The 19,264-nt window shown below is 31.3% G+C and overlaps 6 protein-coding genes across 12 annotated transcripts; 3 read left to right on the top strand and 3 right to left on the bottom strand.

The window, feature by feature from the left end:
* Positions 1-43: 43 nt before the first annotated feature.
* On the top strand, positions 44-2,676 carry LOC128895857 (prostaglandin E synthase 2). Its single transcript, XM_054158807.1, has 5 exons — positions 44-634; positions 805-879; positions 939-1,276; positions 1,385-1,496; positions 1,614-2,676. Exons 1-5 carry the CDS (start codon positions 344-346, stop codon positions 1,974-1,976), a joined length of 1,179 nt encoding a protein of 392 aa, XP_054014782.1. The 5' UTR covers positions 44-343; the 3' UTR covers positions 1,977-2,676.
* Positions 2,446-4,880, bottom strand: LOC128895856 (uncharacterized). The gene is made up of 10 exons (XM_054158806.1): positions 4,746-4,880; positions 4,411-4,670; positions 4,070-4,222; positions 3,819-3,949; positions 3,595-3,727; positions 3,372-3,494; positions 3,224-3,307; positions 2,976-3,128; positions 2,686-2,814; positions 2,446-2,573 (listed from the first exon to the last, which is right to left on the bottom strand). The coding sequence occupies exons 2-10, from the start codon at positions 4,643-4,645 to the stop codon at positions 2,461-2,463; spliced, it is 1,254 nt and encodes a 417-aa protein (XP_054014781.1). The 5' UTR covers positions 4,646-4,670; positions 4,746-4,880; the 3' UTR covers positions 2,446-2,460.
* A 39-nt stretch (positions 4,881-4,919) lies between these two features.
* LOC128895851 (intraflagellar transport protein 122 homolog) lies at positions 4,920-10,121 on the bottom strand. Of its 2 annotated transcripts, none has more exons than XM_054158796.1 (16): positions 9,878-10,121; positions 9,609-9,718; positions 9,417-9,537; positions 9,118-9,328; positions 8,960-9,033; positions 8,616-8,886; positions 8,359-8,520; positions 7,982-8,279; positions 7,477-7,847; positions 6,997-7,389; positions 6,474-6,888; positions 6,166-6,392; positions 5,669-6,053; positions 5,436-5,602; positions 5,190-5,351; positions 4,920-5,025 (listed from the first exon to the last, which is right to left on the bottom strand). In XM_054158796.1, the coding sequence occupies exons 1-16, from the start codon at positions 9,925-9,927 to the stop codon at positions 4,939-4,941; spliced, it is 3,504 nt and encodes a 1,167-aa protein (XP_054014771.1). In that variant the 5' UTR covers positions 9,928-10,121; the 3' UTR covers positions 4,920-4,938. The 2 variants fall into 2 exon arrangements, with proteins under 2 accessions (XP_054014771.1, XP_054014770.1); XM_054158795.1 differs by having other exon boundaries at positions 9,875-10,120.
* A 199-nt stretch (positions 10,122-10,320) lies between these two features.
* Positions 10,321-13,341, bottom strand: LOC128895308 (PRKCA-binding protein). 6 transcript variants are annotated; one of them, XM_054157793.1, is made up of 7 exons: positions 13,110-13,341; positions 12,885-12,939; positions 12,633-12,770; positions 12,468-12,527; positions 11,640-11,958; positions 11,373-11,568; positions 10,321-11,286 (listed from the first exon to the last, which is right to left on the bottom strand). In XM_054157793.1, the coding sequence occupies exons 2-7, from the start codon at positions 12,923-12,925 to the stop codon at positions 10,595-10,597; spliced, it is 1,446 nt and encodes a 481-aa protein (XP_054013768.1). In that variant the 5' UTR covers positions 12,926-12,939; positions 13,110-13,341; the 3' UTR covers positions 10,321-10,594. The 6 variants fall into 6 exon arrangements, with proteins under 6 accessions (XP_054013768.1, XP_054013767.1, XP_054013769.1 ...); XM_054157792.1 differs by having other exon boundaries at positions 12,468-12,770; XM_054157794.1 differs by lacking the exon at positions 12,468-12,527.
* A 271-nt stretch (positions 13,342-13,612) lies between these two features.
* On the top strand, positions 13,613-16,072 carry LOC128895309 (translocon-associated protein subunit alpha). The gene is made up of 5 exons (XM_054157799.1): positions 13,613-13,816; positions 14,217-14,384; positions 14,461-14,720; positions 14,792-15,059; positions 15,390-16,072. The coding sequence occupies exons 1-5, from the start codon at positions 13,753-13,755 to the stop codon at positions 15,461-15,463; spliced, it is 834 nt and encodes a 277-aa protein (XP_054013774.1). The 5' UTR covers positions 13,613-13,752; the 3' UTR covers positions 15,464-16,072.
* Positions 16,073-16,357: 285 nt separating this feature from the next.
* LOC128895972 (exodeoxyribonuclease) lies at positions 16,358-18,821 on the top strand. Its single transcript, XM_054159043.1, has 7 exons — positions 16,358-16,929; positions 17,135-17,401; positions 17,478-17,604; positions 17,679-17,822; positions 18,122-18,265; positions 18,369-18,549; positions 18,618-18,821. Exons 1-7 carry the CDS (start codon positions 16,900-16,902, stop codon positions 18,733-18,735), a joined length of 1,011 nt encoding a protein of 336 aa, XP_054015018.1. The 5' UTR covers positions 16,358-16,899; the 3' UTR covers positions 18,736-18,821.
* Positions 18,822-19,264: the final 443 nt, after the last annotated feature.

Genomic DNA, 19,264 nt, shown 5'->3' with positions numbered 1-19,264 from the left:
TAATAAAGATATTTTGGATTTTATTTCACCCACAAATCGTAATTTTCTATTTTACGATCTATGACAAACATTGATAAATGTTGAATGTTTCGATACTGTGCTGATAATATTAGTTAAAAGCTATTAAATTTGTTTAATAACGCATTTATAAACATGAATGAAACATTCTGAAACTTTTCGACGTAAACGCTTGAACATAACCTCATATAACCTTTCGACAAATTTCGAACTGTTATGTCACTAAAGTGTTATGCTTACAAAAATATTTGTATAACAACAACACGTTCTCTAACGTGATTAATTTATTTCAAAGTGTGCATGCAATAGTCAACAAGTCTTTACGATGTCTGTACTAATCAAATTATCGAAATTGCCAAAAAATTTCAAATCTTTCAATAATGTTTTTCAAATGTGCCCAAGACGAAATGAAAGTTTTTCGTCGGCTACTCGGCAGTCCTCGACAACAAAAACAATATTTAAGACAAGTTTATTGGGGATTTCTGTCGGAGTCCTTGTTACAGCAGGTTACTCGTGGTATTCGGATATACAGAAATCGAAAACTTATCATCTCGATGGAAAGGAATATAAAATCAAAGTGCTAAAAGAAAAACCATCGGTACCAGTTTCAAGACAGGTTTGCCGAATTCATTTATAATTTTATAATAGGATACAACGACTGTAAAAAGGAATAATTCAAATTCGTTAAACATAAAACTATAGAATTTTAATAATGTAATACGTTTTAAATCAGAAAGGTGTTTTATCGTATAACACGGTTGATTTAATAATTTATTCTTATTTTAGATAATTTCTCCAACCGATTCGAGTGGATTAAAGCTGACCCTTTTTCAATATCAAACATGCCCCTTCTGTTGCAAGGTAAAGTATCTGTAATTAGTAGATTTGATAAAATAAAATTGATAAATAAAATATTCTAGGTCAGAGTTTTCTTGGATTACTATGGTCTATCTTACGATGTTGTGGAAGTAGATCCGGTATTACGTAAAGAGATATCATGGTCATCTTACAAAAAAGTACCAATACTTTTAACACAAGTAGAATCTGGCTATCAACCTCTAAACGATAGTTCAATGATCATATCGTTAATAGCATCACATTTGAAAGACAAATCGCAAAAAGTTAACGAGTTAGTAGAATATTATCCGTATATAGCGATGCACGATGAAAAGAGCAAATTAAAACATGAAATTATGAACAAATATTTTTTAATGTATAAAGACATGTCGCCAGAAAATAAGAACCTGGATGACATCATGTAAGTTATCGCAATATTTATTATTTGTCTCTGGTTCCTTAAATTGAATTGCATTGAAAATGCTGAGAAAGAAAAAGTAACAAAATCTAATTAAATTTATTGTTGCAGAAACGAACGTAAATGGAGAAAGTGGGCGGACGATGAACTTGTCCATACACTCTCGCCGAATGTATACAGAACACTCGACGAAGCTTATAATACTTTCAACTGGTTTTCAGAAGTAAGTATTTACCAGAATTAAGTTTAATAACATTACGTGAGTTGTAAAGGTTTTGCTAGTATAAAACTGGTCTTCGAGCATTTTAAGAATTAGAATGATAATTTCTTTGTCGATCAGGTTGGCAGATGGGAAGAATATTTTCCGACATGGGAACGATTAATAATGATAAATGTGGGCGCTATAGCTATGTGGATGATATCGAAACGTCTAAAACGGAGACACGATCTAAAAGATGATGTGCGCCAATCGCTCTACGACGAAGTTAACAAATGGTTACGTGCCATTAACAAACGCGGTGGTAAATTTATGGGAGGCGAGAAGCCCAATTTATCAGATCTTGCTGTTTATGGAATTCTGAAAAGTATAGAAGGCTGTAATGCCTTTAAAGATGTTTTAAGTAACACAAAGCTCGAAACATGGTATAATGCTATGATGAAAGAAGTGGATGCACATTCTGGAAGCAAATACCTGGCTAATTGAACAATGTAAATATCAATTAATTTCTTTGAAATCAGTTAGTATTACTTAACTTATTTTCATTGAGATTATTACGTTTAAATGAATTGAATTTGCAATTATCGAATGTTATTCTTAACTTTTTAAACCGAAGTTTAAAGAAAAAAATAATTTATTATACTTCTGTAAAAAACTAGATATACAGCTGCATTTCACATTTTACATTTATATAATACGTAGTATTCGTGAATATAAGTCAAACAAGAATAAAAGGAATATAAAAAATTATGTTTGTGTTTTGAATATTATCAAGGGTAATGCGAAAAAGATTATAAAAATCTTACGATTTGCACTAATATAATGTAAATATTGTTAAATAATAAGGATAAAAAAAACTGGGTAATACAAAGCAGAGCGCAACAATCTTTTGAAAAGTGGTAAATGATCATTTTTACTTGGAATTTTATTGATTAATCATTATCGTATGGAACATAAATTACACATGCATCTAAAATACTGAACAAGGTGTTTGCCGGTACGTCAGCGAGAATCCTTTATTTTCAATTTCTCCTATTTCATCTCCATTTGTAACAACGTACATCACAAATGGTTTTGAAAATGCTAAAATAAGAAAACGTATGTACATAGTTAAAGATTCTTATTATCTTCTTGAAAATGAAATATTAACAATAATTTCAGAATAAAGTTTGGTTACACCTTAAAATGTACTTACACGTTTTTGTTACGAAACCATTACCACAGAATCGTTCTACACCAACTGGAATGCCATTTTGAAATGGATGTGGGATGATAACAAAATCTTTGGTACAATTTGTTCCTGCTTCTGCTGCGAATTCAGTACCTAGTTATCAGTTAGTAGTGTTATCATTAATTGTCACAAATAACCGACTAAGCATTGTATTTAATGTAATTTTTTAAATTACGTGTAATACGTGGTCATAAAAGTTACATTAGAGTTACACAAGACTTCGTTATGTAATATTTATTATTTAATCGTTTTACCTATTATAGTAGAGTCAAAAGAGCCTGTATCACCAGATACAGAAAATGAACTTGGAGTTGTTTGTGACCATTCAATGCCGCAATATCCTTGAGCCATTCTTACGCAAACACCATAATTTGTGTTTGCCATTTGACGAGTACCATATGTTGGCGCTACAACATTTATAATGAATTTCGTTATTTCTAAGTTTTTTTTTATATTTACATTAATGACAGATAATTAAAATTAATTTTGTAATTTAATTTACCTCTTGGATTTTGTGTTGTACCGTAATTGAAACTTGTCACAGTATCTGAAACGCTAGTGAAATATTGTAAACATCCATTTGGAGCTGCAACAAAGATATAAGAAATGTGAGCATTTAATAAAAGGACATTATACAATAATTTATGTACCTCTATAGGTAGCATCGCAAGGTATTTGTTGAATTCTTATATTCCAACGACGTTCTGTAGAGTACTCGGAATTGGTATCGATTGATAACATAATTGGTGATCCACCATTAAAGTCTATGTAAACTGAAAAATGTAATAATACGTTAAATAATTTGAACAAATTTATTTTAAAAGTGGCGAACATTATAACATTTCGTTAAGAACATTATAACGTTCTTATTACCGTGTTGGTTTGCATTTTCTCCACAAATTCGAGGTACCGATGTCGATGATCCGGAAGCTAGGAAGAGATCGAAATCGCAAACTCCACTGGCGTTTGGCGAGGCAAGATTAAATTCCAAAAAATCCAAACGTAACTAGAACAAAAGGTTTAACGAGATTTCAACAGGTTTTGCTCTCTTGAGTTATAACTTTCTGTATGTAATAATAATAATATTAAATACACACCTGACATATGTTCGAATTACACCGATTAACTGTTATCGTACACCGTCCTGTTCCGTCGTAAGTCGTTGGATATTCAGGGTTTGTAAAATATGTATTATTTACATTTGTAGTAGATCCGCATGTCTTTTGAACTGCAACACGTTAATTATAAATTAGTCATAATATCTTATTTTTTTTCAATGCGAGTAATAAAAAAAGTTATCGTTTTATTACTTGAAATTTTTGAGAAACCCAGTTGTTCGTTTACTTACAAACACAGCAAATGCCATGTCCACTTGCACAAGTACCAGATGCTGTTCCACCGTAATCACGACATTCTCTTCTAGTAAAACAAGTGCCGTTTAAGTTATTGCTAGCCAGGCATTGTGAATTTGCAAAACGGACAACACTGAATAGCGGGAAAACTGTTTGAAAATACTTTTAATAATTTCATTATAAAGTATATCATTGTTTGTTTAGCTCTTAAGTGGTATTTTCAAAGACATAATAATTACATTACTTGCTTTTATTATACGTATACTTCATTTTCCCATTTTATTTGTTAATACTTCAAATACAACGTTATTAATTTTTTTGTTTAAAAAGTACTCACATCTTGGCTTCATGTTTAAATGTTGGATTTCCATGGCATTACTATTAATCGATTGGACGGTTTGACAGAAGGCGGTGCTTCCAAAAAGGAGAATCACTAGAGAGACTATGCACAACATCTTTTGAATTGCAACTGTTTGAAACAAGCTCGCTTCTTCTGACGGCTTTCGTTTAACGGTACTGAAGGAATCAGAACAATTAGCATGTATACAAAAGCCAGCATACGATTTGCTCATGTTTACATAACTGTATTATCAATACCTAACACGGAATAAGTTCAGTTAATAAGATATAATTTTATTATAACTTTTATGGATATGTACAATGAATACGTACATTGCTAATATGTAGTTCATATATTTGTCTTCATTGTACAGTTATATACAACAATAATATTACCCTCCTTCAGATTAAAATAATTATTACTCGATTAATGTATATTATATATATATAATTTTTATATGTACAACAATTTATTACAATACAAACAAAATTTAATTAATATCTATCTCTAATTAAAAGAATAATTTTAATCGGAAGATTTATTTAACGTTCTACAAAATGGACAGTGCCCGTATCGCAATAAAGCCAGTTCATAGTCATCCAAATGAAATAGCTGAAAACAATGATGGAAAATTATTATCATTCCTACAAAGTATGCTATTATTATGTTGCTATACAAGAAGCAAATGAGAATTTTATAAATTCTAAAGAGACAAACTGTAAATATGTATATCATGTACCATTTATTTATTAGAAAGGGTGAAATATTTTTCGTACCTTTAGACAAGATTTACAGAAAGTAATTTGTAGATCAGGTAAAAGATTTTTAAAATATCTCGTTTTAAATGGTTTTGGCCACTTTACGATTAATACAGTACACGGATCCATGCTCTTCAAAACACTTCTTCCCACAATTATAGTAGAAGTACTCGATTTTTCCTAGAACAACGCAATTAGTGAGTTGGAATTAAACAAAAAAATTGTATAATAAATATCGCGATGTATGAAAAATATATCGTATACCTCGTATTTCATTAAACGTGCAGTAAACATATCTACTTCGGAAGTAATGGTAAGCTGATCATTATCCGTCATACTGTCAGGTAATGATAACGATTCATTTATTAACTTTTCTGCTTCTTCATCCGAAATATCTTCCTCCAAATCAAATTCGACTAATGGCAGGATTTCTGAAATTATTTATTTTGAAATTAATTTTTTGAAGGGATCCGTACGCGCAATTAAATAAAACTTACCAAACATTATAAAGGAATATTGAAATTTTAATCGACATTGCACGCAATGCCCTTGTTGATTATCTAGCGACAAGAGAGGATTAAAAGTTGAACACTTATAACAAAGTGGCATAAGTTCCTCGGGATCTCTGTAAGGGGAAGCTCGAGCTATCAAGTTTGAAGTTTCCAATTGACCAAGTTGACTTGCTGGAATTCTTGTTTTACGTAATTTCTCGAGTAATTGCATCGTCAATTTATTAGCACCAAGAAGGGAAGCTTGTTTTAACAAAGTATACATTATAATAAACCTCGAGACTCCTTCTATTTGCATATTATGAGTTTTCGTTAAAAGAAATCGCGAAATGTTGAAGAGCGCCTCTGGCATTAGCGACGTGAACGGCTCTTCCTAAAAAGTTATTATTGTTCTTATTGTAATTACAATTATAATTTGTTAAAAGAAGGTAATATATTAAAATTAAATTAAAGTAAAATAATATTTTATCAAGGTTTCCACTTACAACGTATTTGTGGACTTCGTGATAAGCATAATATATATCAGCCTTCTCGTAATACTGAGAAAACATTATTTGTAATTCGTCGGTGCTTCTGTTAAGGTTTAAACTAATTTGAGAAAGTAGCCAATAAAAATAGGAGGCATCGCGAAATCTTTTCTCGGTAACAGCATTTTTTGCCAACATTGTCAGTACCATTATAGATTCTTCTGATTGTCCAGCTATCTGAAACGCTAAAGACGAATGGCCAATTTATGAACAAATTAAACGGAAGAAATTTTGTTTAGTTACAAATGTGCACAAAGTGTGCTCACCTTCTTGCGCTTCGGAAAAATGGCCAGTCTCTGCTAACCATCTAGCATACGGTCCATATATCCTTGCTTTCAGTTTGGGATTTCTTTCAGCTAATTCAAAAGCCTCAGGCCAAGCTTGAGCATCCACTAAAACATCTGCTACATCAGGATCATCTCCCAAACGACCAAAAATTTCAGCTGCCCCATGGGTTGCACCTAATTTCTTTAACTTCTTAGCGATTACAGTTAGATTGTCTCTGTCTGATTTATCGAGTTGTCTGCCCACTTTTATTAACATATCGATCCAACCATACTCTGCAATTATGTTAATGGCACGATCTACATCGCCCGCTGAGAGAAACGTTTCCGCAGCAGCACGAGGTTCGCCGAGACTTTTGGCCCACTCTGCTCTTTTGCGAAGTAATATTGTGCGGTCCTAAATGAATGATCAAAACAAAATTCGTATCATTATTTTAGGTCTTACAATATTGATGTTATACTGTATTTCTTGTAATATCGAGGCGTAAATAAATACTTCGCTAACCTGGCTGTTTCCGCTAACAATAAATTCTTGTGCAATGTCAAACATACGCAAATCGGAATACATGGTCAACGCGTGTTGCTGTAAACCAGCTTTTTGATAAAGTTTTGCAGCTTCTTTCAATTTTCCCATAGCAGCAGCAGCGGTAGCCATGCATGCTTCTCTTCCCCATTCGCCAGATTTTAGTTTTTCTTCTACTTCGGATACAATTTCTATGTACCTTAGATTTTTAACTCTAGCAAAGGCAGAATATGCTATATTCAGTTCTAGATGTTCCAAAGCATTAGTGCCTAGAGCAAACCAATCTGAATCTGCTACCCCAAGACATGCTATATGATAAGCATGAGAAAAAAGACCAATGTCTAGGTATTGGTACATGAATAGAGATAATGGAACCTGTAAACATATGATAGTTAACTTATTAGTATACATAATATTGGTCCACTTACGACGGAATCATGAATATGGGTTTCGTTAAATTACCTCCACTATAATAATACTAGATCCATTTAAACAGTAAACCTTCGATCCATTGTGACCCACGACGAACCCAGTAAATTTTTGTCTATATTCCGTGAAGTTTCCTACTTTAATTACCAAATACTCTCCACTTGAAAAGCACATTATATCCTCGAAGCTGCTGTTAAATGCTACACTGTTTACATCTTGGAATTCTTGAAGTTTTTCCTCTGCATACAAATCGAATATATAAAGGACTCCTTGGTCGCTGACAACTGCCAGCTTTTCTTTTAACGAACTAACATCGAGACATCTTACAGAACCTTCGATTTTGGTCAAGTGTGCTGGGAAGGGATTATCTAAATATATTTTTACTATATACCCTGTGTTCAAACCTAAAAAGGGATATGGAAAAAACATTTATTAATGACTTTTTTCATAGATTGACAAGGAATGGAGATATTTAATTTTCCATGCACTGGTAACCAATCAGATGGTCTGGATGTATGAACCTTTTCACGATACAAACCTGCAATTAAACATTCTTGACCAACTGGTCCACCAACAACTTTGATATAACTTATAAATCCATCGAGTATCCATTCTCTCTCTACGATTCCATTTAAAGATAAACTTTGTAATCTTCTTTCTGTACATAATATTAAGTTGTTTGCCGTGACAACTAATAAATTACAATTCAGAGCTTGATTCAATTTTTCACATATACGATAATGCATTCCATCATTGGAATTTGTTGGTTCATAAATTATCACGCGTTCTGATAATTGAACGGCTAATCTAGACTTATATACAGCAATGCGGGAAATCTGAAATTAAAATGATAATACTAGTAACGCGTTATTTCTCGTTATCCAGTATTACTGTTAGATTAATAACAGTGCTTACCAAATCTTTACATTTGATTCGAACTTTTTCACCGGTAATCAAATTTTGTATTATTACATCGGTCATATTTTCCCTATATGCGTATCTATCTCCATACAGTCCATGTATAACGTTCCATGATAATTGTAAATATGTTATAGTACCATCCTGACAACCTAAGGCCTAAATTGCGAGGTGAAAAATAGTTTAATAAGTAATTATGTAACACACAATAAAAATTGAACTACTCGTATAAATAAGAATACATAGATTCTCACAATATGCGTAGAAGTTGGATGTACAGCACAACTCCAAACCCAAGAGGAAAATGTACCACCAACATTCATTAATTGTATTCCATCATACGTCATTAATATACATTGTTTATTACTTCCTGAAATCAAAATGTATTGACCACCTGCAAAATTACACATCCTAAGAGGAATGAAATTTAATAATCTGTCTTTTCCAATTGGTTTCCCCGCGATCGAATAGAAAGATATAGTTCCATTCCATTCCGCGATACAGAGGACGTCTGTAGAATTTTCCCTGTGAATAATTCAGAAATTCAATATCGCAATATGTCGTATATTAGTTCTGTATGTAATTAAGAACATATTACCATTGATGATTCCAAAGTAAACTCCATATTGGTACTTCGCTATGTCTATCTATACGTATCTGTTCTTCTCCATTCTAAAATTCAAAGTAATTTTAATTATATTGAATCACAGAAAAATGTTTAACTAATTATGTATGTATATTAAAGTAAAAACAAACCTTATTTCTAATGGAGACATAGCCAGTTGCCAATCCAATGGCTAAATATTGACCATCGCTTGTCCAAGCACAACAGTTCACTCTTCCTTTGGATTTATGTCTCACAACTGCTTTTTGTTCAGGAGACCAGAATGCTATGTCTGATAGAGAACAACTCAAAAGTTGATGCGATACAGGATTGAACTGCATAGCTTGAACAGCTTCATTGTGACTAACAGAAAATCATATTACAATAAATAATCCATTTCAATTAATTAAATTAAACTCCATAGTACTCTGTAGAAAAATATTTAACTTACGAATATTTGAGGATACCTTCCAGTCTTGATGTCCAAATAATGACACTTTTATCTGCACCTCCAGATGCAAATTTTTTACCATCTTTTGCATAACATACACAATAAACTATGTCCTTATGCCCTGCAAATTATAAATACAAATATGATATTCAATCCTCTAGGAGAAGATTAAACATATACTATTCGCTTTACCTTTTAACGGCTGAATCAAAGCTCCTTCAGTGGTCTCGTAAACCAAAACTTGCTGACCAGCAGCAATAACTAACTGAGTACCATCTGGATTAAAACATAAGTCGTATATACTGAAACAATGTTTAGAACCGTATTAATGAGAAGTTAATTAAATAAAATAATACAGTTAAAAAATCATTTTTAATTAAACGCTCAATCGTTGTTTTATAAAATTTGTAGTGATCAATTATAATATTGTTATTATAGAAAAAATTTGCTAAAATTACCACCATTCCGATTTGTCTTGAACCTTGTCAACCCATGCTGGCACAGTCTTCATTGTTTATATTTCAATAAAGAAACAATCTTTCAGTTCAATTTCAAGGTATTATTGACATTGTTTTTATATGTACGTTTGTTTTCATGGTTTCCACGGAAACTATTAAAATGGCGGCTCCGACATAAAAAAAGAAAACATCGTATGCGATCATATGTAATATTTTATATTGGGTATTTTGTATGCAATAACAAAACTAAATCATAACGTAATAAAAAATATTGACTGACAAATACTTTTTTTATGTAGTATTTTGTATTATTTCATACCAGACAATAGAAAATAACGTAGTCTAAAGGTAAACAAGCAACAGTTGTTGCTTGTGACTACATTTTTCTTATCTAAAACATAGAAAAGTTTATTTCAGGAATTAAAAATTGAACAAATGCATTTCTCGACCTTACAATTAATGTTTATTGTAAACATATAATTAACATATACGTTAAATGTACTACACATATACATAATTTTGTACACATAGCTATTATACATATATATTTCCTTAGAATAATAATCTTTGGTATCAATTTTTGTAATGGAATGGTATTTTGAAAATGGAATATGGATTGTTATATTCGAAATAACAAAAAAAAAATGTACATTAGAAAATTTGTCCCACACCAATTATTATCTTTAAGAATTTTAATAATGGTGCGTACTACTATTTTTGCTACATATTATCAGATTCTGATATAAGTGGGAAGTTTTGCGTATCTATAAGAAGCTCTTCGTTATTTGATTTTTCCTCGGGTTCAAATTCATCTACGTCTTCTCCGTCGGCTATTGTCTGAGGTCCGGTAGATTTATATTGAAATGCAGAATGCGACAAGTCAACTTCTACGGGAAACAATGTCACGGCAGATAATAAATCTCTCGTGTTAGAATAATATTTTCCTAAGCCGGATGCAAATTTTTGCAATTGCCACACGACATCTTGAACATGTTTATTATCTAACAACTCGAGTTTTACGAGTACATCTGATCGAAGTTTTGCAAATTTTGCGCGAGCTTCTTGTCGACATCTTAAAACCAAACGATACTCGTAATTGCCCGTTTCCATTCGATCGAGAGGTTCTTGTAGCGCCGCGTAACTTTGTTCCTCGTCGTCCAATTCTTTTACTTTTAAACAATACGAAAGGTACTCGAATTTTGCATCGGCATATTTGCTGATAGTTAACCGAGTATCTGGAATAGCTTTGTGAAGATACGTGCCTAAATCGTTTAATATGGGTTTTAAAGCTTTTAGCATCGTTACACCAAACTTTTCCATTTGCCTGTGCTGTTCACCAAATTGTCTGAAAGCTTCGCTAGCTCGTGGCTGTGGTTCTCTTACTCCTATCGCGGCAAACGCATCTCCGAATACTGAAACGTGTACCAATGTTAAGTAATTTAATTTCAGTTGTTACAATCTATAGAAATTCAGAATCACAACAAATTTACTAACGTACCTTTGTACATTTGCGTTAAGTCGAAAAATGCATGTAGAGTAGATTGAGCATGAGAAACAAGACCTCTATATAAATTTTCTGTACGCTGCAATGCCATTAACCTTTGTACGAGTGCATCGTTACAGAGAATAGCACGCGATAAACCGAGCGCATCGGCTGTTGCACTTCCCATTCCTTCTACTAGTCTATGTTTCACCTGGAATTCAATTTTTTAGTTAGAGAGAGCATTATTAAACAAATATATGACTACTTATGTGTAATATAAACCTTTTTTAAAGCTATATCAAGAGTACGACCCTGTTTGGGATCGGCGTGTAGTTTATTATAGTTGATGCTGACTTGAGAGTCACAAGATTGGATCATTTTTGCAACTTCTACTTTTGTCTTTCCTCTAACCGACGATCCATTTACCGCTACAAGTTCATCTCCTGATTGCAAAGTGCCGTCTATAGCCGCAGGCGTGTTATCAAAAATTTGTAAAATATACAAGCAAGGACACAACGGTGCTCCGCCTCCGATGCTTATGCCTATAAGGTTACTGCTGTCTTTTTGTATTACAACGTTGCCCGAAGTAATCGTCATACCCCTGCATAAAGCAATACAATAAAAGAAACATATTAAACGTTACCGAATTCAATATCTATTTTGGATAATAACTGTACATTTTTTAGATAAATACATAAACAAATGTAATAGACACATCTATAAGAATTATGTAGCAAAAAAAAAACTAATATGCTGCTTCATGCATAGAGTTACATACCGTTAGCTATAAATTATTTCTACAAAATAAACTTTTCTCTAAATATAAATAGTTCAATACTGGTAGTAAATAAGTATAATAAATATAAGGTACTGTTGATAATTTATACTTGTTAATTAAGTAATGGTAAAACTTGAATACACATATAAATGTTACATAAATATTCAAGAAATTCTCACGAGACCGTCTAACAATAACTACATGTTTATAGATATTATAATAAAAAATACTATATTATGTAACTACATCATATAATATACCATAATTGTATTAAACATCGGTATGAGTTTAATGACAAGCACATCATCATCATCATCATCATCAAAACTTACATAGCAGTGCCAAGTAGATGATGAAGAGACTGATCTTGAGCGACCAGTTCTACATCTGGTCTATATCTCGTGATAATAAACCAAAAAACAAATGTGAAATATATCAAATTTGTAAGAGAAAAGAACTTAAATAAAACGTAGAATAGTGAACACAACAATGCATACATGCGATCCTCCCTCATAGCGAATTGTGATTGGGCATTAGCTGATGGTACAGTGGTTAATAGTAAAAAGTCATTTTCCTGATCGTTAGATTCACTCAAAGTAACGTTATCTGGAGGTAAAAGTGTTTGATCCTTCAAACTACTCCACCGCACCGTGGCAAACAGACATGCATGTTGCAAGAAGAGAGAAGCACATTTAAATTGAAGTTGTAACACAGATCGGTAAGAAATGAAAAAGTTTTATGAAACGAACATCTTATCCTCCTCGAAGAAGAAATCGTCATCGTAATCCATGCTTACACTGTAATCTGCAATATAATAAACTTTATACCATCGTGTGTATATATATAGCTTTGTTAATAAACAAACAAATAAATTTAGTAAAAGTAGAAGGAGTCGTGCTCTTAATGACATTCTGTTAGAGCATTTAGAGTAAATATTTTTTCAATGATAACATTATGAATGAAATACGTTGTACCTGTTTATATTATTTAAAGAGGAGAATATATTAAGGTTATCTGTCAAAGGAACTTTTGAAAAGTGACAGTGACAATTGGTGACAATTCTACATAAATTCTAATAGCCAGTTCTAATGAACGACCAATAGAAACAATTCTTTAACTCATTCAGTTCTTATGTATACACGTATGAACTTTGACTATTTCATATAATTTCAAATTATTTATTGTTTTATTAAAAATTATACAATAGCGATAACGCAAAGATAGTTGTCCAATGACATTCTGTCGCCGTAACTTTATTTATCGAAGTTTTGTTTCGTCAACAGAATCAAGCATAATAAATAATACATTATTATCTTTCGATTCGTTCTAATTTTGCTCAATTATTCGAGATTTATTCGACGAGTAGTTAAAGCTATCAAGTTGGTAGCATTAAATTATTCGTGGTCGTTCGTTACTATTTCATGCCAACCAAACGTTGATGTTCCACGTTGTAGAATTGACGACTACGCCGCTGAGCTTCCACGTCGCAAACAGCAATGGTAGGCTCTAGTATTATGCCGAAACGTGTAGTCCGGTGTCGATTGTGAAGTGAGTGGTTTGAAGTGAAATAAATTCCTATTCATAACAGAATAGTTAGTTTAAAAATAACGCAACAAAATGAAGAAATTTAGCATTTTTTTATTGTTACTCGTTTCGCCGATTATTCTCACTGTGAACAGAGGTAATGTGAAATATAGAGTGTTATTGGAAATACACTTTTCAGTTTATAGTTTATATTCGTGCTATGTGTATACGATACGCCTTGACACGAATAAATTTTCATTTATCGTTCTCGATGGTTTTTCAGCTGATGTATGTATAATTTTTATCGAAAGAAAACTACAACCTTTATGTGTAGTTTCGTTTAAATTGAAAATAAAGTTTCGAGTAGTTAACAACAAACTTCTGTTGAAAAACATATTGTTCAAAAGAACTTTTTGATATTCACGTTATTAATTATGAGTTTAATATAATTAATAAGTTTCGAGTCTAACGTAGTCAACTTTGTTGAACGATATATGAATTACATGTTTATTTTGTTGCTCGATTAGGACGAATTATATATATATTTTGTATTACAGTTCATGCTCAAGAAGATGAAAATATAGACGACATAGTGGATGTAGAAGGAGAAGAAAATTCTGTAATAACGGATGAAGAACCTGAAGAAGAGACAACTAATGCATCACCTGATGCTGATACTACTATATTGTTTACTAAACCTATTTACAATGGATTATCAACGTTGGGTATATATATAATTCTCCTTTGATTATAGTGTATTTTGTTTATTTGTAATTTTAATAGTTAATTCGTATTTTTTAGAGTTACCAGCTGGGAACTTAGTCGAATTACTTGTTGGTTTCACCAATAAAGGTGAATCTGATTTTGTTCTTGAATCGTTAGATGCATCTTTTCGTTATGCAATGGATTTTAACTTTTATATTCAGAACTTTTCAACTGTTACATATAACAAGATTGTGAAGCCAAAACATGAGGCAACTTTGGCATATACGTTTCTTCCATCAGAGAACCTTGCCGGAAGGCCCTTTGGTTTCAATATTAATCTGAATTACAGAGACAGTGTATGTATCAAATATTATTTGATATTTTCTAACGTTAATTCAAAACATTAATAACGTATATTTCTTTATAGAATGGCATCAACTTCAGCGAGGCTGTTTATAATGAAACAGTACAGATTATAGAATTAGACGATGGTCTCGATGGAGAAACTGTTTTTCTGTATGTATTCCTCGCTGCATGTGTAATATTAACGCTCGTAGGAGGGCAACAGCTTCTGTCGTCTCTGGGCCGCAAATCTCGATCTTCTACTACCCGTAAAATACCTATGGAAATGGGTACATCCAATCCCAACAATGTAGATTACGATTGGTTGCCAAAAGAAACTTTGAATAGAATTAGTAAGTATTGTATTATGTTTTAAATGTAACACAACAATAATTACTATACTATTATTAGACTTCTCAGAACATTCACAAATACATTTTGCTTTTCTCAATGTTTCGATACTTGTACGAAATTTTTATCAGAGAAAAATTGTAATCGAATTAAAGAATAATTTAATATTTTTATTAAATTAATTATAGTCTCTCCAGTGAAAAAAAAGAAATTAAATTTGCGAATGTTCTGGAAAGTGATGTAATAACATTGTTCTCCGCTCGTTATCAATGATACTACAAAACAACTAGATATTTGTTCATGTTTAATAATTAAATATAATATTTTCACAGATAAGTCTCCAAGAACTCCAAAACAGAGTCCTAGACAACGAAGAGCTAAACGAACAGGTGATTCTGATGACTGAATTATGTTAATACACGTGTATATATATTATTTAAAGTGGATAGGTAGGAAGAACGATTTCATGTTTGTAACAATTTTTACTAGAAAATTGTTGAATCCATTTGTCAATGATAAACCAAGCAGAGAACAAAGATCCCGCAACTACCTGCTTCAAATTTTTCAGACAAAAATTTTACATTATTGCTCATAATGAAAAATTATAAAATAGATTTTATAATTTGCGAATAATATTATTAAACAATGTCATAATATCGCAACGAAAGGGTACGAGTTAACGAGAAGTTTTAATTCCCCGCGATTGAAACTATCGTGCTATTATTATGCGATCAACTTGCAACTATTATTTAATTTGATATTCTTTTTCCAAATTAATATTCTATGATTTGACATTTGACTGTAATTAAAATATTTCACTTGAAAATTTACGCATCATATAAATTTGTCATGAATGACATTAAATGTCTTAATTCTCTATCATTAAGAACAAGATAAATTTATACGTACATATTGTAATCAAATTCAAATGATCATGTTCATTACTTGTAACAATTTGCAAAAAGATGTACTTTCAATAAATCACAATTTTGTACAAAATATTTCTGTTTTTCTTGTTTATATAATGTAACAAAAATAAAATAGGACTATCGATTTATCTAAATAGGAAGTGTCTTATTATAAAAGTCTTGAGTCTATAAGATAAAGTAAAAATGTTGTTATATAAACATCTTATACGTTTCTACTCTGAATTATATTTAAATTTTTAAAAAAATTTATATATTTCAGAAGGTAGACTGGAGAAAGTGCGCTGTTTCTGGTTCACCTTCTTTAAATTTGCCGGTAGGAGACGCCACGAACATGTTTTCAAGCACTAAACGTAGACAATCCTTGTTTTCAATTATTAAAAAATTTAATTGGAAACATTTGCTGTTGAAAAACACTTTTATATTATCTTCATTGTTTAACTTGAAAACACTTTGTATATAGCAACAAACAATCACAACAAATGATTCGGTCCAAAATATCGATATTGACGTGATTGTTTGTTTTGTAAACAAAGATGTTTTCTCATTTCATTTATAAACCTCAAAATTTTCCGTTACTTACGAACGTTAGTATTTTATTGAGAAATTTAATAATTTTTGTCAAGAAATTAATTTTTTATATCGAATAATTATATGATTATTTGTTCAACATGCCAAATTTCGTGGCGACGCGCAGTTTTCAAACTTCGTTGAAGATCGAGTCGTTGTTCTTTGTCAGATACGCCTGGATATATCTGTTAATTTTTGTAATAAATAACCGAGATAGTAGTTACATTGATTAGTTCTTAATAAAACGGAACAATTTTAAAAGAGAATCACTTTCATATTGTTATTGTCGTGTTAATATTAATACAATAATTCGTAGCGTCTGTTCACGTGCATCAAGACAACCGGCATGCCGCCAAAACGTGGTCGAGGTTCAAAGGTTATACATTTGTGTCATTTATTATTTCTGTATATCCTTTCTTTAGTTTATAATACAACAATGCAGCATCAAGATATGCAATTTTACAGATCGATAATTTTATTATTTTTATTGAAATAAAGAATACATTATAAACTAATTCAAAGTGCCCGGATATCAAAGTCCTTTGTTAAAGATATGTATTTTGATTCCATTCGAAAACTAGGCAAACTCTACAGAAACCAAAAATGAAAAACAAAGTAAGGCGTCGAAAGCACAAGAAGTGTCTGGTAAAAAATCTAAACGTGCTAGAAATGATAATGAAGAACCTGCACCGAAGCGTGCCAAGACAGAGCCAAAGCAGATGATGAATAAAGTAGATACGAATTGGGATGAAATCGACTTTGGATGTGAGAAATTAAATGCGGAAGGAAATAAGTATAATTTAAAAATTTCTAGCTGGAATGTTTCTGGAATAAGAGCAGTTATTAAAGTACGAATACTATATTATTTTATTATCCGATTTTTGTTATGGAATTTCATAATATTTTATTGTTATGTTTACTTAGAAAAGTGGAATTGAATATATTGAAAAAGAAGATGCTGATATAGTTGCACTGCAAGAAACCAAATGCAATAAAGATAAATTACCAGAAGAAATTAAGTTGAGCGGATATCACCGTTATTTTCTTGACAGTAAGAATGTTTAGTATTTGTCATGCTTGAATTTATATTAGTAAAAATTAAAATTAATCGTGTGGCATGTATAGGTAAAAAATCTGGCTACTGTGGTCTTGCCTTATATTCAAAAGAGAAACCAATTGATGTAAAATATGGTCTAGATGATCCTGAATTTGATGATGAAGGCAGGCTAATTATGGCAGAATACCCCAAGTTTTATCTAATTAATGTTTGTAAGTTATTTTTTAATACAGATAGATTTAATATTACAGTTCTGTTGTACCAAAGTTTATTACTAGACTGCGGATGTTTATGCATTTATAAGAAATTTGAATGTACAAGAAACTACAAAATGCAAACAATATGCAAAAATATAAAAAAGATTGAAAGTAAAGTTCATGTTATAATATTTGCAGAATAAAATAAATTCCTATTTAGGTTCAATTTTTGTAGGCATGTTTGCGAAGGTTTTTTTTTGCATAAAGATCCGCAGTCTATTTAATACAATTCTTGAAATATAACAATTTTGCAGATATTCCCAATGCTGGCCAAAAGTTGGTAACATTACCAAAAAGATTACAGTGGAATGAGGTTTTCAAGAATTATATTAAAGAGCTGGATGAAAAGAAACCAGTCATTATTTGTGGTGATATGAATGTTGCACATCAAGAAATAGGTAATACTATCTCAAAATATTGTGTAATATGATTTTATTGTAAACGTAATTTCATGAAAATTTATAGGCTATTTTATGTATTCTTTATTCCTATGATGTACAGATCTCACAAATCCTAAGACAAATACAAAAAATGCTGGATTTACCAAAGAGGAACGAGAAGGTATGACAGACTTCTTAGCTGCAGGATTTGTAGATACATTTAGAGCTTTGTATCCTGAGAAAACTGGTGCTTATACATTTTGGTCATATTTTGCTAATGCGCGTACTAAGAACATAGGATGGTGAGTATACAAACAGCTATTCAATCTACTATATGAATCTTTACATTACAATAGATCTTTTTACACAGGAGATTGGATTATTTTTTGGTATCTGAACGAATTAAAGATCAAGTTTGTGATAATGTTATTAGAGACAAGGTATACGGTAGTGATCACTGTCCAATTGTTCTTTACATTAATATATAAGAAAAAAATTTCGTGTGCTTGAATTATAATCATTGTACTTAATATATTTTGTTTTTTGAGAATAAAATTATTTATAGAATATCTTATTTATATGCAAGAAACTTATTAGATTTAATATATACATTTGTCAATATTAAGATGTTATTTATCTTTAATTAATCTAAATATTAACCCCTTGCGCTCGAGGCATTTTTCTATAGAATGAAATCAAGCCCATTTTTATAATAAATTTCTGTAAAACCAAAAACTCTCCTTCGAAAAGAAATATGTAAAAACATTCACGACTCAATGTATTTTATTTCCATTAATAATTAGCTGTATCTTGATATAAGTAATTTTGAAATTGTACGTTCAAAAATCACTTTTAAATTACATATGTTGCCCTAGAGGCTCCACTCGAGCGCAAAGGGTTACCTATAAGCAATACGTTGACATTATGGAGCACACGGAATTTGAAAGATTTCCGTGATTTTAAAAATTACAATTTTTGAAACGACGAAAATCCTTCGAACTGCTTGTGCACATTCCC

This window comes from Hylaeus anthracinus, unplaced genomic scaffold (genome assembly GCF_026225885.1).
Source record: "Hylaeus anthracinus isolate JK02 unplaced genomic scaffold, UHH_iyHylAnth1.0_haploid 5, whole genome shotgun sequence".
NCBI lineage: Eukaryota > Metazoa > Arthropoda > Insecta > Hymenoptera > Colletidae > Hylaeus > Hylaeus anthracinus.
The sequence above is the reverse complement of the archived record's forward strand: the minus strand, read 5'-3'. Positions and strand labels throughout refer to the sequence as shown.

What these genes read in the sequence shown, in the direction of transcription:
- LOC128895309 (XM_054157799.1), top strand. Translation starts at nt 13,753, where the DNA reads ATGAAGAAATTTAGCATTTTTTTATTGTTACTCGTTTCGCCGATTATT. An exon ending in CAATGGATTATCAACGTTGG is followed by an intron (nt 14,385 to 14,460) that starts GTATATATATAA and finishes CGTATTTTTTAG; the next exon opens with AGTTACCAGCTGGGAACTTA. An exon ending in AGAAACTTTGAATAGAATTA is followed by an intron (nt 15,060 to 15,389) that starts GTAAGTATTGTA and finishes ATATTTTCACAG; the next exon opens with ATAAGTCTCCAAGAACTCCA.
- LOC128895308 (XM_054157792.1), bottom strand. Translation starts at nt 12,925, where the DNA reads ATGGATTACGATGACGATTTCTTCTTCGAGGAGGATAAGAT. An exon ending in TTCTTCGAGGAGGATAAGAT is followed by an intron (nt 12,771 to 12,884) that starts GTTCGTTTCATA and finishes GCGGTGGAGTAG; the next exon opens with TTTGAAGGATCAAACACTTT. An exon ending in TTGATATAGCTTTAAAAAAG is followed by an intron (nt 11,569 to 11,639) that starts GTTTATATTACA and finishes ATTGAATTCCAG; the next exon opens with GTGAAACATAGACTAGTAGA.
- LOC128895972 (XM_054159043.1), top strand. Translation starts at nt 16,900, where the DNA reads ATGCCGCCAAAACGTGGTCGAGGTTCAAAG. An exon ending in AACGTGGTCGAGGTTCAAAG is followed by an intron (nt 16,930 to 17,134) that starts GTTATACATTTG and finishes TTCGAAAACTAG; the next exon opens with GCAAACTCTACAGAAACCAA. An exon ending in GTTTTATCTAATTAATGTTT is followed by an intron (nt 17,823 to 18,121) that starts GTAAGTTATTTT and finishes ACAATTTTGCAG; the next exon opens with ATATTCCCAATGCTGGCCAA.
- LOC128895856 (XM_054158806.1), bottom strand. Translation starts at nt 4,645, where the DNA reads ATGAGCAAATCGTATGCTGGCTTTTGTATACATGCTAATTGTTCTGAT. An exon ending in GTAATTCGAACATATGTCAG is followed by an intron (nt 3,728 to 3,818) that starts GTGTGTATTTAA and finishes CTTTTGTTCTAG; the next exon opens with TTACGTTTGGATTTTTTGGA. An exon ending in TGGTTTCGTAACAAAAACGT is followed by an intron (nt 2,574 to 2,685) that starts GTAAGTACATTT and finishes TTCTTATTTTAG; the next exon opens with CATTTTCAAAACCATTTGTG.
- LOC128895851 (XM_054158795.1), bottom strand. Translation starts at nt 9,927, where the DNA reads ATGAAGACTGTGCCAGCATGGGTTGACAAGGTTCAAGACAAATCGGAA. An exon ending in TTTGATTCAGCCGTTAAAAG is followed by an intron (nt 9,538 to 9,608) that starts GTAAAGCGAATA and finishes TATAATTTGCAG; the next exon opens with GGCATAAGGACATAGTTTAT. An exon ending in TCTGTAAATCTTGTCTAAAG is followed by an intron (nt 5,026 to 5,189) that starts GTACGAAAAATA and finishes CATTGTTTTCAG; the next exon opens with CTATTTCATTTGGATGACTA.
- LOC128895857 (XM_054158807.1), top strand. Translation starts at nt 344, where the DNA reads ATGTCTGTACTAATCAAATTATCGAAATTGCCAAAAAATTTCAAATCT. An exon ending in CGGTACCAGTTTCAAGACAG is followed by an intron (nt 635 to 804) that starts GTTTGCCGAATT and finishes TTCTTATTTTAG; the next exon opens with ATAATTTCTCCAACCGATTC. An exon ending in CATGCCCCTTCTGTTGCAAG is followed by an intron (nt 880 to 938) that starts GTAAAGTATCTG and finishes AAAATATTCTAG; the next exon opens with GTCAGAGTTTTCTTGGATTA.